The 19519-nt window shown below is 39.5% G+C and overlaps 1 protein-coding gene across 3 annotated transcripts in view; it reads right to left on the bottom strand.

Moving 5' to 3' along the window:
- Window positions 1-19519, bottom strand: part of ATP8B4 (ATPase phospholipid transporting 8B4 (putative)) — a 292569-nt gene that overhangs the window by 144151 nt on the left and 128899 nt on the right. For all 3 annotated transcript variants that reach the window (XM_027554041.1, XM_027554043.1, XM_027554042.1), the window contains one exon: window positions 1212-1284. In XM_027554041.1, coding sequence (XP_027409842.1) covers window positions 1212-1284 — 73 coding nt within the window. The remainder of the gene's footprint in view (window positions 1-1211; window positions 1285-19519) is intronic.

The raw sequence follows: 19519 nt of genomic DNA, 5'->3' as shown, positions 1-19519 counted from the left end.
TTTATTTATTTTTAATTGAAGAATCATTGCTTTACAGTATTGTGTTGGTTTTTGCCAAACAACATGAATCAGCCATAGGTATAGATGTGTCCCCTCCCTCTTGAACCTCCCCGCCACCTCCCTCCTCATCCCACTCCTCTAGATTGTTACAGAGCCCCTGTTTGACTTCCTTGAGTCATACAGCAAATTCCCGTGAACTTTTTTTGAATGTCCTGTTCACTGACTAGTTGCCTTAGCATGGGTTGCTCTCAAGAATCACTATACACAGAAAATGACTTAATGAAAGAAAACTGCTTCTGAAAGTGACTATTTAAGAGTCTCAACTGAGTAGTTCTTATAAATAGATCTTGGAGCCGTTTATTTTATCCTGTGGGAAAATGTCTCAGATTTAATGAAGAACACAACTTGATAAATAAAATGGTATTAACACAAAAATTTTCCTCACTAATCTAATATACATTTGACATAAAGACTATATAGAATTTTTAATCCTGTTCTGAATAGCTTTTATATATATCCTTGCATTTAATATGACCTATAGTTAGTCACATATTTTAGTCTGAATTGACCCCTTGAATTTTATTAAGAGAACTGTAACCCAGGAATTTTGAAAACATAAATTATAGTGCATTTGAAAGACAAAGTAAAACCTCAAAAATAGCATTTAGTGAGAACATTCAGTCAACATTTTCTGATTGTGATTACTCAGGAGAGAGCATTCATTTTCCTCTTTCTCTAGCTAGTCTTTTCTCCTAAAATCCTGCAAATTAACAGCATTAATTCCATTGTTAAGGGACAGTATTCCAACTACGCAGGAATGAACTATTTTTAAAGTATTCTGGAGCATTTTAAAAGCTGTTATTTACATCAAACGATTTTAAATCTTTTTATCTATTAGGTTAAAAGACCCGAAAGAAAAAAATAAAAATAAAAAAATTTTTTTAAATTTAAAAAAATAAATAAAAGACCCAAAAGAAAATAACAAGGTGACAATCACTCAGCCTTGTCTGAATTATCATGTTATTGAAAGTAATTAATCAATATGTCCTTAAAAGTATCTTATAATTGAGACATTACAATAATGCTTCTTGGTATTCCCTCCTTAGTTATGCTAAATTAGTACAGATTTGCTGAATTTGCAAGTGTAAATAGTTTAGTGCATATACTATTTTAACCTGAGATAAAGTCTTTAAACAATACGAAATACTCACAGCAACAAATTGGTTATTTTCTAATTTAATGATGTCTCCCACTTTGACGTTCATCCATTTTTCATTCTGCAGTCTAAGAACAAAAACAAAATTAATTTTTTTTTCAGGAATAGAGAAAAGAATCAAGAAAATGTATTCACAATACAGCATCATATGACAGAAGCAGCAAGTAAAACTTTTTTCCTAGAATGCTCAGTTCAAAGAGCCTTGAATAACAAAGTCATTTACCTGAGTGATGTGGGAACTAGAGAGAGGTCAAAAGAGGTCAAACGATTTGCCCAAAGACCCAGTGAGTTAGTCATCTCTAGGGCTAGACTCAAAATGCCTAACTCTTGGCGTGTACTCTTCCTACCACTCCATGGTGCCAGCTGTATACAGCAGCTGTTAACTCTTACTTGCAGAACATTCAAAAACAAAAAAGCTCAGCGGGAAGGAAAGGAATAACTTTAGTCATTAATATTCTTTTCAAGCTCTATGTTAATATAAAAACATTAGGGCTGTTGTCTCAGAAGTCTGTTTAACTGGAGGCAATATATGAAGGAGACAGAGGCAAGGGAGAGTAGTCCAGGGCAACTAGAATGCTAGAATGCAAGAGGAAAAGAACAAAAATTCTGGAAAGGACAAGAGCAGCAATCAATGACAAAAAAAAACTGAACAAGAAAGACCACCTACAAATCATCCACAGTATTCTGGCCAAAGGACAGGCTTGGTGGCATTCTAACAGCTAGGATGAACAGCTCAGAATTGAGAACACGGTCAAGATGTTACACTGTTTTCTTCGAGGTTCATGTATATAATGGAGTCCCAAGTCTACCTTCACCAAGTTCAAAGCGGTTTATGACAAAAAGCTGTTGTGCCTCGTTGGTCAGGCCCCTCTCAACAAGTTAGGCAGACAGCCCATCTGGAAACACACCACCTGTGAGTATCCATGATGCTGTTTCTGAAGTTCTCTGAAATGTAAACCAGCTTTGTTTTCTGAGTTGGAAACCTTCATCACACCTCCTTCCCAGCAACTTCTTCTAGGAGAGAAGGCTGTTACAAGAAGGGCAGGTTTCCCAACAAGTTAAGGTGGGCAGGTTAATTTCATTGTGAAGTTTTTGAAAAACAACCTAATTTACTTGTTTTATAGGCTGGAAAACAGTTTTAAATATTTATACAACTGTGAAATATACCTCACACTATCAACCCTGCTGGGTCATTTGGCTTAAACACTCAAAGAATTTCTCTTTAATACGACTCCAAGTACATGTTGTTCTGGAAAGTTTTCAATTGAAGCATTTTCATCTCTAGCCAGAATTCATTCATTTTTCCAATACCATACTTTTCTGCACTTTATCTAGTTTGTTGACAATGAGAGAACCTAGGAAGCCTTTAAATCTCATTTTATTTCTTTTTACAGGTATGAATAGATTATGTGTTGGTCTGTTTGTCCTGGGGTATCTACTTTGAGGCATTAGTGACATGTCTCAGGGAACAGTATCTCAGATAAAATAAGACCAGGACAGAGACCGTGTCTTTATTTATGGAAACTGCACTGCTACTGAATTTCCCTGAAGTCTCTATTGAAAGTTCCTCTGCATCAAGAAGATGCTGAGAAGACACTAACTCTCATTAGCAAACTCTTATTCCTCCTATCTATATACTCTAAGCTCTAGGAAGGACCACAACCTACCTCTTCCACCCAAATGGAAAAGTCAACCCAAGTTAAAAGGAAACTCTATAGGATCTCTTATACATTTCAAAATATACATTTGAGAGTTAAGTAACAACAGTACAAATAAGAGTTAAGTAACAGACAAGTAACAACAGCCACTGTTTGGGGGGAATAAATCAAAACCTGAGTTTTCTTACTTAATTCTAACTTGTTTTTCTCTAGTGTATTAATATTTCCCCCCATAAAACCGAAGCAACTGGAAAAGATGCTTTTAAAAGTCTGGTGGTATCCACAGGAATTACTTGAATTAACTGCTACACTTGGAACAACAGTGGAATAAAGTCTCTAAGAAAACAATCTGTGGAGGCGGTCCTAAGATGGTGGAGGAATAGGATGGGGAGATCACTTTCTCCCCCACAAATTCATTAAAAGAACATTTGAACGCTGAGTAAATTCCAAAAAACAACTTCTGAATGCCAGCAGAGGACATGAGGCACCCAGAAAAGCAGCCCATTGTCTTCGAAATGAGGTAGAAAAAAAAATAAAAGACAAAAAGAGAGGCAAAACAGGTAGGGATGGAGATCCGTCCTGGGAAGGGAGTCTTAAAAAAGAAAGAAGTTTCCAAACACCAGGAAACACTCTCACTGCTGAGTCTGTGACAAGCCTTGGAACCACAGAGGGCAACATAATAGGTAGGAAAAATAAATAAATAATTAAAACCCACAGATTACGTGCCCAACGGTAACTCCCCCAGTGGAGAAGCAGCGCAGACGCCTGCATCCACCACTAGCAAGTGGGGGCTGGGCAGGGAGGCGCGGGTTGCATTGCTTAGAGTAAGGACCAGGCCTGAATGCCCAAGGGAAACCTGAGGGAACTAACTTGGACTAGCAAACCAGACTGTGGGATAGCTACCAAGCGAAAAGCCCTAACCTAAGACAGGAATGGGAATTCAAGTGTGCCTTAGACAGCATCACTACCAACAAAGCTAGTGGAGGTGATGGAATTCCAGTTGAGCTATTTCAAATCCTGAAAGATCCTGAAAGATGATGCTGTGAAAGTGCTGCACTCAATATGCCAGCAAATTTGGAAAACTCAGCAGTGGCCACAGGACTGGAAAAGGTCAGTTTTCATTCCAATCCCAAAGAAAGGCAATGCCACAGAATGCTCAAACTACCACACAATTGCACTCATCTCACACACTAGTACGGAGAAGGCAATGGCACCCCACTCCAGTACTCTTGCCTAGAAAATCCCATGGATGGAGGAGCCTGGTAGGCTGCAGTCCATGGGGTTGCTAAGAGTCAGACACAACTGAAGCGACTTAACAGCAGCAGCAGCACATGCTAATAAAGTAACGCTCAAAATTCTCCAAGCCAGGCTTCAGCAATACATAAACCGTGAACTTCCAGATGTTCAAGCTGGTTTTAGAAAAGGCAGAGGAACCAGAGATCAAATTACCAGCGTCTGCTGGATCATAGAAAAAGCAAGAGAGTTCCAGAAAAACATCTATTTCTGCTTTATTGACTATGCCAAAGCCTTTGACTGTGTGGATCACAATAAACTGTGGAAAATTCTGAAAGAGAAGGGAATACCAGACCACTTGACCTGCCTCTTGAAAAATCTGTATCCAGGTCAGGAAGCAACAGTTAAACCTGGACATGGAACAACAGACTGGTTCCAAATAGGAAAAGGAGTACATCAAGGCTGTATATTGTCACCTTGGTTATTTAACTTATATGCAGAGTACATCATGAGAAATGCTGGGCTGGAAGAAGCACAAGCTGGAATCAAGATTGCCAGGAGAAATATCAATAACCTCAGATATGCAGATGACACCACCCTTATGGCAGAAAGTGAAGAGGAACTCAAAGGCCTCTTGATGAAAGTGAAAGAGGAGAGTGAAAAAGTTGGCTTAAAACTCAACATTCAGAAAACAAAGATCATGGCATCTGGTCCCATCACTTCATGGCAAATAGATGGGGAAACAGTGTAAACAGTGGCTGACTTCATTTTTTGGGGCTCCAAAATCACTGCAGATGGTGATTGCAGCGATGAAATAAAAGACGCTTACTCCTTGGAAGGAAAGTTATGACCAACCTAGACAGCATGTTAAAAAGCAGAGACATTACTTTGCCAACAAAGGTCTGTCTAGTCAAGGCTATGGTTTTTCCAGTAGTCATGTACGGATGTGAGAGTTGGACTGTGAAGAAAGCTGAGTGCCGAAGAATTGATGCTTTTGAACTGTGGTGTTGGAGAAGGCCCTTAGAGTCCCTTGGATTCCCAGGAGATCCAACCAGTTCATTCTAAAGGAGATCAGTCCTGGGTGTTCTTTGGAAGGACTGATGCTAAAGCTGAAACTCCAAAACTTTGGCCACCTCATGCGAAGAGTTGACTCATTGGAAAAGACCCTGATGCTGGGAGGGATTGGGGGCAGGAGGAGAAGGGGATGACAGAGGATGAGATGGCTGGATGGCATCACGGACTCGATGGACATGAGTTTGAGTGAACTCCGGGAGTTGGTGTTGGACAGGGAGGCCTGGCGTGCTGAGATTCATGTGGTCTCAAGGAGTAGGACACGACTGAGCAACTGAACTGAACTAAACCGAAGACACCATCAGGCCCGCTCACAGAACAGAGTGAGCCAGCTGCAGACCATGCCCCTCCGCTGACAGGCAGCCAGAGCCAGAAGGGGGCAATCACAGCCCCAGAGAGGCATTATCTACCAAACTGCAAGCAGACTTGGTTGCTAACTAAGACTTCCTGGGATTCTGGACGGTCAACATCCACCTGAGAAGGTGCGCCAGTTGTACCCCCAGAAACCCGGGTGGCAGGGACGGGGGAGGTAATAAGTCACAGCGACTGCGCTCGCCAAACACCTGGTCACCTGAGCTGCTTGGACCTGGGAAGGGCACAAAATGCAGGCCCAACCGAGTCTGCGCCTCTGAGGACTACCCGTGTACCTGAACCTGAGCGGCTTAGACCTGGGAAGTACATACAACCCAGGGCCAGCCTCAGACAGTTCCCAGCAGAGCACCTAGAGCCTAAGCAGTGTAGACAGGGAAAGCACACACGCCATGAGCGGGGGCAGGCCCAGTGTGGCCGAGACACTGCAAGCACATGCCAGTATTATTTGTTCGCAGCGTCTCTCCCTCCCCACAGCACAACTGAACAAGTGAGCCTAAAAAAAATGTTCACCATAGGAAGGGGCCTATGAATTTTGAGATATATAAGCCGGATCAAGGAACTATTCAAAAATGAACTGACCCCACACTGCCCACACCACCACCAGAGAAAGTCCTAAATATATTTTTACTATTTTTACTATCATTCTTTATTTTTTTTTATTTTAAGTTCTCTATTACTCCATTAATTTTCATTTTTATAACCTACTATTACTTTGCAAAAAAAAAAAGAGACTATTTTTTAAAGCAAACTTCATATATATAAATTTTATAATTTTTGTGACTTTTTTTCTTTAATATTGTATTTTTGAAAATCCAACCTCCACTCTAGATTTTTAATCTTTGCTTTTTGGTATTTGTTATCAACTTTGTACCTTTAAGAACCCAATCTTCAGTACCCATTTTTACTTGGCAGCAAGATTACTGGCTGGATTGCTCTCTCCCCTTTTGAACTCTCCTTTTTCTCCACCAGGTTGCCTCTATCTCCTCCCTCCCCCTTCTCTTCTCTACCCAACTCTGTGAATCTCTTTGTGTGTTCTGGACGGTGGAGAACACTTAGGGAACTGATTACTGGCTGGATCTGTCTCTCTCCTTTTGATTTCCCCCTTTATCCTCCTGGCCACCTCTGTCTCCTTCCTCCCTCTTCTCTTCTCTGTATAACTCCATGAACATCTCTGAGCAGTCCAGACTCTGGAGCGCACATAAGGAAGTGATTACTGGCTAGCTTGCTCTCTCCTCTTTTGATTCCACCTCATCTCATCCTGGTCACCTCTATCTCCCTCCTCCCTCCTCTCTTCTCCATGTAACTCTGTGAACCTCTCTGGGTGTCCCTCACTGTGGAGAAACTTTTCATCTTTAACCTAGATGTTTTATCAACGGTGCTGTATAGATGGAGAAGTCTTGAGGCTATTGTAAAAATAAGACTGAAAACCAGAAGCAGGAGGCTTAAGTCCAAATCCTGAGAATACCAGAGAAATCCTGACTCCAGGGAACATTAATAGACAGGAGCTCATCAAACGCATCCAAACCTACACTGAAACCAAGCACCACCCAAGGGCCAACAAGTTCCAGAGCAAGACGTACCATGCAAATTCCCCAGCAACACAGGAACACTGCCCTGAGCTTCAATATACAGGCTGCCCAAAGTCACTCCAAAACCACTGACATCTCATAACTCATTACTGGACACTTCATTGCACTCCAGAGAGAAGAAATCCGGCTCCACCCATCAGAACACTGACACAAGCTTCCCTAACCAGGAAACCTTGACAAGCCACCCGTACAACCCCACCCACAGTGAGGAAACTCCACAATAAAGAGAACTCCGCAAACTGCCAGAATACAGAAAGGCCACCCCAAACTCAGCAATATAAACAAGATGAAGAGACAGAGGAATACTCAGCAGGTAAAGGAACAGGATAAATGCCCACCAAACCAAAGAGGAAGAGATAGGGAGTCTACCTGATAAAGAATTCCAAATAATGTTAGTGAAAATGATCCAAAATCTTGAAAACAAAATGGAATCACAGATAAATAGCCTGGAGACAAGGATTTAGAAGATGCAAGAAAGGTTTAACAAGGACCTAGAAGAAATAAAAAAGAGTCAATATATAATGAATAATATAATAAATGAGATCAAAAACACTCTGGAGGCAACAAATAGTAGAATAACGGAGGCAGAAGATAGGATTAGTGAGGTAGAAGATAAAATGGTAGAAATAAATGAATCAGAGAGGAAAAAAGAAAAATGAATTAAAAGAAATGAGGACAATCTCAGAGACCTCTGGGACAATGTTAAATGCCCCAACATTCAAATCATAGGAGTCCCAGAAGAAGTCAAAAAGAAAGACCATGAGAAAATACTTGAGGAGATAATCATTGAAAACTTCCCTAAAATGGGGAAGGAAAAAAATCACCCAAGTCCAAGAAACACAGAGAGTCCCAACAGGATAAATCCAAGGCAAAACACTCCAAGACACATATTAATCAAATTAACAAAGATCAAACACAAAGAACAAATATTAAAAGCAGCAAGGGAAAAACAACAAATAACACACAAGGGGATTCCCCTAAGGATAACAGCTGATCTTTCAATAGAAACTCTTCAGGCTAGGAGGGAATGGCAGGACATTCTTAAAGTGATGAAAGAAAATAACCTATAGCCAGAATTACTGTACCCAGCAAGGATCTCTTTCAAATATGAATGAGAAATCAAAAGCTTTACAGATAAGCAAAAGCTGAGATAAGTCAGCTCCACCAAACCAGATCTCCAACAAATGCTAAAGGATCTCTAGACAGGAAACACAAAAAGGGTGTATAAACTCAAACCCAAAACAATAAAGTAAATGACAACAGGATCATACTTATAAATAATTACCTTAAACGTAAATGGGTTGAATACCCCAACGAAAAGACAAAGACTGGCAGAATGGATACAAAAATAAGACTCCTATATATGTTGTCTACAAGAGACCCACCTCAAAACAAGGGACACATACAGACTGAAAGTGAAGGGCTGGAAAAAGATATTCCACACAAATAGAGACCAAAAGAAAGCAGGAGTAGCAATACTCATATCAGATAAAATAGACTTTAAAACAAAGGCTGTGAAAAGAGACAAAGAAGGACACTATACAATGATCAAAGGATCAATCCAAGAAGAAGACATAACAATTATAAATATATATGCACCCAACATAGGAGCACTGCAATATGTAAGACAAATGCTAACAAGTATGAAAGGGGAAATTAACAATAACACAATAATAATGGGAGACCTTTGTACCCCACGCACACCTATGGATAGATCAACTAAACAGAAAATTAACAAGGAAACAAAAACTTTAAATGATACAATAGACCAGTTAGACCTAATTGATATCTATATGACATTTCACCCCAAAACAATGAATTTCACCTTTTTCTCAACTGCACACGGAACCTTCTCCAGGATAGATCACAGCCTGGGCCATAAATCTAGCCTTGCTAAATTCAAAAAAATAGAAATCATTCCAAGCATCTTTTCTGACCACAATGCAGTAAGATTAGATCTCAATTACAGGAGAAAAACTATTAAAAATTACAACATATGGAGGCTGAACAACATGCTGCTGAATAACCAAAAATCACAGAAGAAATCAAAAAAGAAATCAAAATTTGCATAGAAATGAATTAAAATGAAAACACAACAACCCAAAACCTGTGGGACACTGTAAAAGCAGTGCTAAGGGGAAGGTTCATAGCAATGCAGGCATACCTCAAGAAACAAGAAAAAAGTCAAATAAATAACCTAACTCTACACCTAAAGCAACTAGAAAAGGAATAAATGAAGAACCCCAGGATCAGTGGAAGGAAAGAAATCTTAAAAATTAGGGCAGAAATAAATGCAAAAGAAACAAAAGAAACCATAGCAAAAATCAACAAAGCCAAAAGCTGGTTATTTGAGAGGATAAATACAATTGACAAACCATTAGCCAGACTCATCAAGAAACAAAGGGAGAAAAATCAAATCAATAAAATTAGAAATGAAACTGGAGAGATCACAACAGACAACACAGAAATACAAAGGATCATAAGAGACTACTACAGCAACTATATGCAAATAAAATGGACAACTTGGAAGAAATGGACAAATTCTTAGAAAAGTACAACTTTTCAAACTGAACCAGGAAGAAATAGAAAATCTTAACAGACCCATCACAAGCACGGAAATTGAAACCGTAATCAGAAATCTTCAAGCAAACAAAAGCCCAGGTCTAGATGGCTTCACAGCTGAATTCTACCAAAAATTTAGAGAAGAGCTAACACCTATCCTACTCAGACGATTCCAGAAAATTGCAGAGGAAGGTAAACTTCCAAACTCATTCTATGAGGCCACCATCACCCTAATACCAAAACCTGACAAAGATGCCACAAAAAAAGAAAACTACAAGCCAATATCACTGATGAACATAGATGCAAAAATCCTTAACAAAATTCTAGCAGTCAGAATCCAACAACACATTAAACAGATCATACACCATGACCAAGTGAGCTTTATCCCAGGGATGCAAGGATTCCTCAATATCCACAAATCAATCAATGTAATACACCACATTAACAAATTGAAAAATAAAAGCCATATGATTATCTCAATAGATGCAGAGAAAGCCTTTGACAAGATTCAACATCCATTTATGATAAAAACTCTCCAGAAAGCAGGAATAGAAGGAACATACCTCAACATAATAAAAGCTATATATGACAAATCCACCAGAGAAGGCAATGGCACCCCACTCTAGTACTCTTGCCTGGAAAATCCATGGACGGAGGAGCCTGGTAGGCTACAATCCATGGGGTCGCTAAGAGTTGGACACAACTGAGCGACTTCACTTTCACTTTTCACTTTCATTCATTGGAGAAGGAAATGGCAACCCACTCCAGTGTTCTTGCCTGGAGAATCCCGGGGACTGGGGAGCCTGGTGGGCTGCCGTCTATGGGGTCGCACAGAGTCGGACACGACTAAAGCAACTTAGCAGCAGCAGCAGCAGCATGACAAATCCACAGAAAACATTATCCTCATGGTGAAAAATTGAAAACATTTCCCCTAAAGTCAGGAACAAGACAAGGGTGCCCACTTTCACCACTACTATTCAACATAGTTTTAGAAGTTTTGGCCACAGCAATCAGAGCAGAAAAAGAAATAAAAGGAATACAAATTGGAAAAGAAGAAGTAAAACTCTCACTCTTCACAGATGACATGATCCTCTACATAGAAAACCCTAAAGACTCCACCAGAAAATTACTAGAGCTAATCATTGAATATAGTAAAGTTGCAGGATATAAAATCAACACACAGAAATCCCTTGTGTTCCTATACACTAATAATGAGAAAACAGAAAGAGAAATTAAGGAAACAATTCCATTCACCATTGCAACGAAAAGAATAAAATACTTAGGAATATATCTACCTAATGAAACAAAAGACCTATATATACAAAACTATAAAATACTAGTGAAAGAAATCAAAGAGGACACTAATAGATGGAGAAATATACCATGTTCATGGATCAGAAGAATCAATATAGTGGAAATGAGTATACTACCCAAAGCAATCTATAGATTCAATGCAATCTCTATCAAGCTACCAATGGTATTTTTCACAGAGCTAAAACAAATAATTTCACAACTTGTATGGAAATACAAAAAACCTCGAATAGCCAAAGCAATCTTGAGAAAGAAGAATGGAACTGGAGGATCAACCTGCCTGACTTCAGGCTCTACTACAAAGCCACAGTCATCAAGACAGGATGGTACTAGCACAAAGACAGAAATATAGATCAATGGAACAAAATAGAAAGCCCAGAGATAAACCCATGGACCTATGGACACCTTATCTTTGACAAAGGAGGCAAAAATATACAATGGAGAAAAGACAATCTCTTTAACAAGTGGTGCTGGGAAAACTGGTCAACCACTTGTAAAAGAATGAAACTAGAACACTTTCTAACACCATACACAAAAATAAACTCAAAATGGATTAAAGATCTAAATGTAAGACCAGAAACTATACAACTCCTAGAGGAGAACATAGGCTAAACACTCTCTGACATAAATCACAGCAGGATCCTCTATGACCCATCTCCCAGAATATTGGAAATAAAAGCAAAAATAATCAAATGGGACCTAATTAAAATTAAAATCTTCTGCACAACAAAGGAAACAATAAGCAAGGTGAAAAGACAGCCTTCAGAATGGGAGAAAATAATAGTAAATGAAGCAACTGACAAAGAATTAATCTCAAAAATATACAAGCAACTCCTACAGCTCAATTCCAGAAAAATAAATGACCCAATCAAAAAATGGGCCAAAGAACTAAACAGACATTTCTCCAAAGAAGACATATGGCTAACAAACACATGAAAAGATGCTCAACATCACTCATTATCAGAGAAATGCAAATCAAAGCCACAATGAGGTACCATTTCATGCCAATCAGAAGGAGAGGGTGTGGAAAAAGGGAACCCTCTTACACTGTTGGTGGGAATGCAAACTAGTACAGCCACTATGGAGAATAGTGTGGAGATTCCTTAAAAAACTGGAAATAGAACTGCCTTATGATCCAGCAATCCCACTGTTGGGCATACACACTGAGGAAACCAGAAGGGAAAGAGACACGTGTACCCCAACGTTCATCGCAGCACTGTTTATAATAGCCAGAACATGGAAGCAACCTAGATGTCCATCAGCAGATGAATGGATAAGAAAGCAGTGGTACATATACACAATGGAGTATTACTCAGCCATTAAAAAGAATACATTTGAATCAGTTCTAATGAGGTGGATGAAACTGGAGCCTATTATACAGAGTGAAGTAAGCCAGAAAGAAAAACACCAATACACTATACTAACACATATAGAAAGATGCGTTAAATAACGCATTCGTTTAGAATTCATTAAATTCGTTTCTAAATAACAAATGTAGAAAGATGGTAATGATAACCCTGTATGCGAGACAGCAAAAGAGACACAGATGTATAGAACAGTCTTTTGGATTCTGTGGGAGAGGGTGAGGGTGGGATGATTTGGGAGAATGGCATTGAAACATGTATAATATCATATGTGAAACAAATCTCCAGTCCAGGTTCGATGCATGATATAGGATGCTTGGGGCTGGTGCTGGGATGACCCAGAGGGATGGTATGGGGAGGGAGGTCGGAGGCGGGTTCAGGATGGGAAACACGTGTACACCTGTGGCAGATTCATGTTGATGTATGGCAAAACCAATATAATATTGTAAAGTCATTAGCCTCCAATTAAAATAAATAATTTTTTAAAAAAGAAAACAATCTGCAAAATCCCAAGGCATGCAAAGAATCCCTGATAAGGAAGAATCTGATATGGTCAATATGGATTCCTACTGGGATAATAAAGCAGAGAGATAAAGTGGAGAAAATCTCTCTCTTCATGCTAGATCCTTGTGCTCATTGTCCTCTGACCCACACACCCCTATTTGTATTTTCCCCTCTATTCACTAACTTATTAAATATTTCCAAAAATAATAAAACACTTAGAATAAATTATTTGACCATTAGTCTGCTAATGTCATCCAACAGGCCAAAAAAGCAGAAAATATTAATAATACCTATATGAACTCAGTCTCCCTTAGTTTATCTTACTCTACTTCTTTTCTCTTGCCACCTGTCTGCCCTCTTCCCAGAACATGTACCTTGGAGCGCCTCTTCCCAAAAAGGCCCCTTTGTAACTCCAGATACCTCCGAACACCTACTCTTGTCCTTGGTCACCTATCCATCTCCACCTATCCCAATGCAAAGTCCTTTCCTAAAAAGCAGCACTCCAAACACTTGGCTTCCAAAGTCTATGACAAACGGCATTTGAATGGTAAAAACTTTCTGGGATGTGTATGTACACATTTCACAGGATATAATATAACCCCTGTGACCAATGAGCTACAGAGAACACAAGGCAACAATGTCATCTGACACAAAACTTTTCTGAACTTGAAACAAAATATTGTTTTGAAGGTACACAATCATGGGAGATATTTCCTCGAAACAATTATTATCCAAAACTAATTACCAATATGACACAAAAAACAGCAAGTGGTATTCTTTGAATGTTAACCCTGACCCTAGCACTATCCAGCTACTTCATCAATAACTGACACAACAACACATTTGTCAGTTTTGCAGATGGCCTCCTACCCAGAAGAGAGCATAACCCTTACAAAGATGATTATGATAGAAAGTTACAACTTGGGACTTCCTTGGCGATCTAGAGGTTAAGCCTTCATCTTCCAAAGCAGGGGGTGCAGGTTTGATCCCTGGTCAGGGAGGTAAGATCCCACATGCCCCAGGGTAAAAAAAAAAAAAAAAAAACATAAAACATAAGTAATATTGTAACAAATGCAATAAAAACTTAAAAATTTGTTTTGGTCCACATCAAACAAATTCCTTAAAAAAAAAAAAAAGTTATGACTTGAAGAGGCTACCAGAAACTGAACCAAGAAGAGGAGGAAGAAGTACAGAACATTATTTTGCAGAGGAGAAAGTAATGTTCTACAGATGTAATTAGGGTCATGAAAAAAAAAGGGCCTGGAGACATTGGTAATCTGTATGTTCTTGGTTAAGCCTCTCATTTGAATATATATCTACAGAACAATCAATATGTATAATACAATCAGAGGAGTTTCTTAATTTTATTTACTATTCTTTCTTACCAGGTAATTATAACTGCACTAACTAGGACCTCAGAGTACACTGCAATGAGCACTAAGGATCATAACTATAGAAGTACCAAACTTACTAACAAGTATAAACAGATAAAGATCTGCAAAGGAATTTAAATTGAATGTATTTTAAATCCCACCATATTTTCTTTTCCTACTCACTGCCACTACCACTGACCACACAACATCAAAGACATATCAAGGGCTGGAGGGACAGACAGGGAAATTTCCTTTAAAGCTCATCCTCAAAATATTTCTAGACTTCTTCTAAGATTTTGGTTGGTATGGTCATTTCATTTTGTCATCATCCTGAAACAATAAAACGGACATTCCCTGACTCTCCATGTGTGGTGCAGCTGCTCTCAAGGCTCATGTTTGAAGCAAGTGTGCATCACAGCTCTGTGAAGGGAAAAATAGGATGACCTTTTGCACTGTGACAATGACACTTGGCTCCACAGACTCAGTATTTTTAAACTTTGCTTTTACGTTTGTCAAGAAAAACCCTCCCATTTTAAGAGAGGATTTGCAGTATACAAACACTCTGAAAGCAAGTTAATTCATTGTACTGAATCAAGAAATTCCAAGGTTTTTAAATATGCTTCAGTATCACAGAATTGCTTCAGGTTTTGAAACTGACATAATTCGAAAACAGTTACGGTAATAAGTTAAGCTTTACCTTATAAGCCCAAAGCCAATCACCACATAATAAGCCAAACTTCAAGATAAGAACTCATAAAATTTAAGTTCTAAAGATGCCATAGAAGATATGGCACTAAACTGTCACAGAATAGTGACTAGAATTATTTTGAGGAAAGAAGTTTTAAAAATATACCCACTAGATATATATCCACTCTCAGAACATCAGAGAATCTGAGTTCTGAGAGAAGGTGATGAGAGATAATCACAGTATCTAATAATTATTGATAAATTGGCCTAAACCTAATGCTTCCTTTTTTAAAAAATGTGTATTTGGCTGTACCAGGTCTTAGTCACAGCATGCAGGGTCTTTGATATGGCATGTGGGATCTTTAGTTGCATCATGCAAACTCTTTGTTCTGTCACGTGGGATCTAGTTCCCTGACCAGGATTCGAATCTGGGCCTCCTGCATTAGGAGTGCAGAGTCTTAGCCACTTTACCACCAGGGAAGGCCCTGAATCTGCTGCTTTCTGATGAGGCATAGCATACTAAGAGTTGTTACAATTTGCTGAGAAACTGCCTGAAGAAATAAGAGTGAGACAGCACCTACCATTCTCCATGTCACTGAACTGTTCACACCAGAGGCTAGAAATCACCTGTTTACCTTGAGCAAGATCCCAAGTCCATTGCTGAAGCTTAAGGGACAGAAAGAGGAGATCTTCATTGGTCTCTTCAAGGCTCCTGTCATCCTTTCCACAATCTAATGCTCCTGACTGCCCATGAGCAACACAGATTATCCTGAAAAGACTTCCTCAAAAGCTTTGCTGTGGTACTACACAGAGAAGATAATAAAGAAGGCCTGTGTAATTGACTTCATCTAATTAACCAAACAATCCACATGAACTTGGTCTCTTCCTTAATCTCAAACCCATGTCAGCTCTGTAATATACAAAAGCATTCCTCTGCTCATACAGACTTTGTTTTATTCACTACTGTATCCTTGTGTGTGTTAGTTGCTCAATTGTGCCCAACTCTTTGCAACCCCACAGACGGTAGTTTCCCAGGCTCCTCTGTCCATGCAATTCTCCCAGCAAGAATACTGGAGTGGGTTGCTATTCCCTTCTCCAAGGGATCTTCCCAACTCAGGGATTGAACCTGGGTCTCCTGCATTGCAGGCAGATTCTTTATCACTGCACCACCAGAACCTAGAATAATGCCTAGTTTATAGTAGGCACTCAGTATTTGTTGAATGAATAAGTAAATTAATAACTATAGAATCATTACTTCTAAAAACGTTTGCTGATGATAGCATTTCCCTGAATGTCTAATAAGAACTATAGCAACGAACAATTTATTTAAGGCTTCCAGGGACTGTGTTGGTCCCTCAATGTACAAGGTTGCCAAATAAAAATAAGTGTGTGAGTGCTCAGGCATTCAGTTGCGTCTGACTCTTTGCTACTCCACTGACAGTAGCCCACCAGGCTCCTCTGTCCGTGGGATTTCCCAGGCAAGAATAACGGGGTGGGTTTCCATTTCCTTCTCCTGTGGATCTTTCTGAGCCAGGGACCAAATCTGAGCCTCCTGCGTCTCCCGCATTGGCAGGTGGATTCTTTACCACTGAGCCACATCCAATTAAATTTGAATTTAAGATAAACAACAAATAATGTTTTAGTTTAAGTGTGTCCCATGCAACATTTTGGATATAGTTATATTAAAATGTTGTCATTGTTTATCTGCATTTCAAATTTAACTGGAGGGCCTATATTTTGCTACATCTAGCAACACTGGGTGGAGAAGGCAATGGCACCCCACTCTAGTACTCTTGCTTGGAAAATCCCATGGACGGAGGAGCCTGGTAGGCTACAGTCCATGGGGTCGCTAAGAGTCGGCCATGACTGAGCGACTTCGCTTTCACTTTTCACTTTCATGCACTGGAGAAGGAAATGGCAACCCCCTCCAGTGTTCTTGCCTGGAGAATCCCAGGGATGGGGGAGCCTGGTGGCTGCCATCTATGGGGTCGCACAGAGTCGGACACGACTGAAGTGACTTAGCATAGCATAGCATAGCAACACTGGATAGTATCTTATCTCTTTTTTAATCCTCCCAGTAGCCCTAAGAGATAGGTACTATTGCTATGCTATGCTATGCTATGCTATGCTAAGTCACTTCAGTCGTGTCCGACTCTGTGCGACCCCATAGATGGCAGCCACTAGGCTCCCCCATCCCTGGGATTCTCCAGGCAAGAACACTGGAGTGGGTTGCCATTTCCTTCTCCAGTGCATGAAAGAGAAAAGTGAAAGTGAAGTCGCTCAGTCGTGTCCGACTCTTAGCGATCCCATGGACTGCAGCCTACCAGGCTCCTCTGTCCATGGGATTTTCCAGGCAAGAGTACTGGAGTGGGGTGCCATTGCTACTCCCATTGTATTAACTTTACTCAGAAAAAAAGCTGAAATTCATAGAGACTGGGACACTTGCCCTAGTCTTCAACATATATCAAAAATTCAAATACCCACATATTTTGACATTCTACTTTCAAATACCCACATACTTTGACATTCTACTTTAAAAAACTAATCATACCAATGCTCAAAGATGGATATAAAAGGATTTTTTTCAATATTTACTTGTAATAGCAATGTATGAGAAACCATAAGTGTCCATCAATAAGAATAAGTTAGAAATACCAGGATACATCTATCCTATCATGCCTCATCTTCTCACTGGAATACAGTGCAACCACTAAAAAAAGAAAAAAATAGATCTATACGTGGTAATGTGAAATACCCTCTAAGTTACATTATTAGGTTGAAAAGGAGTACATGCAGAACACTCATATGCATTGAAAGATTCTAACTGTGTTTTGAAGCAAAGATTTACATTTGCATTTGTCTGCAGTTATACCCATAGAAGATTTCTTGAAAGACACATGAGAAACTGTGCAGTGGTTGCCATTAGAGAAAGGAAACTAAAAGGAGAACTGGGATGTAGAGGAGATGCCATTTCATTGTATACTTTTCCAGTCTGTTTGAATTTTGGGCATTACACATATTGGTGTTTTAAAGGACAACTGGGGAGTAAAAATAGAAGAAAACTCCTCCAAGTTTATATGTGAGTGGCAAATCAGAACTGCAAAGTGAATCTGCCTGAATACAAAACCATGTTCTTAATAAATCTATACTCATTATTCTTTTTTTACTTTATTTTCTATGATAACTATGTATCGTCTATTTAGAAAGAGGATGGCTCCTAAGGAGCTGAAGAGATTCAAGCATAGCAATAGTACAGGCTCCCAGTGTTTAAATACAGCTGATTCAAAGCCAGCTTGCAGTCATGGTCCCCTGACACAAATGTCCAGTGGACAGCAGCAGTCTCTGGTTCTTTTCAATCCCACTGCTGTCAGAGCCACACTAAAGTAAGAGATACAGTTTGTCCCTAATCCTCTAACAGACTGGTGAGCAGGATCTCATTACACTGAGATTGAGCATAAGATGGCCATAGCCTTGTCTAATTCAATGAAACTATGAGCCATGCCATGTAGGGCCACCCAAGACAGACAAGTTATGGTGGAGAATTCTGACAAAATGTGGTCCACTGGAGAAAGGAATGCCAAACCACTTCAGTATTCTTGCCTTGAGAATCAAATTGCCAACATCCATTGGATCATTGAAAAAGCACATGAGAGTTCCAGAAAAACATCTACTTCTGCTTTATTGACTATGCAAAAGCCTTTGACTGTGTGGATCACAATAAACTATGGAAAATTCTTAAAGAGATGAAAATATCAGACCACCTGACCTGCCTCTTAGGAAATCTGTATGCACGTCAAGAAGTAACAGTTAGAACTCTACATGAAACAACAGATTGGCTCCAAATTGGGAAAGGAGTACATCAAGGCTGTATATTGTCATCCTGTTTATTTAACTTATATGCAGAGTACATCATGAGAAACACTGGGCTGGAAGAAGCACAAGCTGGAATCAAGATTGCTGGGAGAAATATCCATAACCTCAAATATGCAGATGACACCACCATTATGGCAGAGAGTTAAGAAGAACTAGAGCATCTAGATGGAAGTGAAAGAGGAGAGTGAAAAAGTTGGCTTAAAACTCAACATTCAGAAAACTAAGATCATGGCATCCAGTCCCATCCTTTCATGGCAAATAGATGGGAAAATAATGGAAACAGTGAGAGACTTTATTTTATTTGAGCTCCAAAATCACTGCAGGTGGTGACTGCATCCATGAAATTAAAAGACACTTGCTCCTTGGAAGAAAAGCTATGACCAACATAGCTTTGACCAATATGCTGCCTAAAAGCTGGACAGCATATTAAAAAGCAGAGACATTACTTTACCAACAAAGGTCCGTCTAGTCAAAGCTATGGTTTTTCCAGTAGTCATGTACGAATGTGAGAGTTGGACTATCAAGAAAGCTGAGTGCCAAAGAACTGATGCCTTAAACTATGGAGTTGGAGAAGCCTTTTGAGAGTCCCTTGGACTGCAAGGAGATCCAACCAGTTAATCCTAAAGGAAATCAGTCCTGAATATTCATCGAAAGGACTGATGCTGAAGCTGACACTCCCAATACTTTGGCCACCTGATGAGAACCG

This window comes from Bos indicus x Bos taurus, chromosome 10, assembly GCF_003369695.1.
Source record: "Bos indicus x Bos taurus breed Angus x Brahman F1 hybrid chromosome 10, Bos_hybrid_MaternalHap_v2.0, whole genome shotgun sequence".
NCBI classification, from domain to species: Eukaryota; Metazoa; Chordata; class Mammalia; order Artiodactyla; family Bovidae; genus Bos; species Bos indicus x Bos taurus.
The sequence above is the reverse complement of the archived record's forward strand: the minus strand, read 5'-3'. Positions and strand labels throughout refer to the sequence as shown.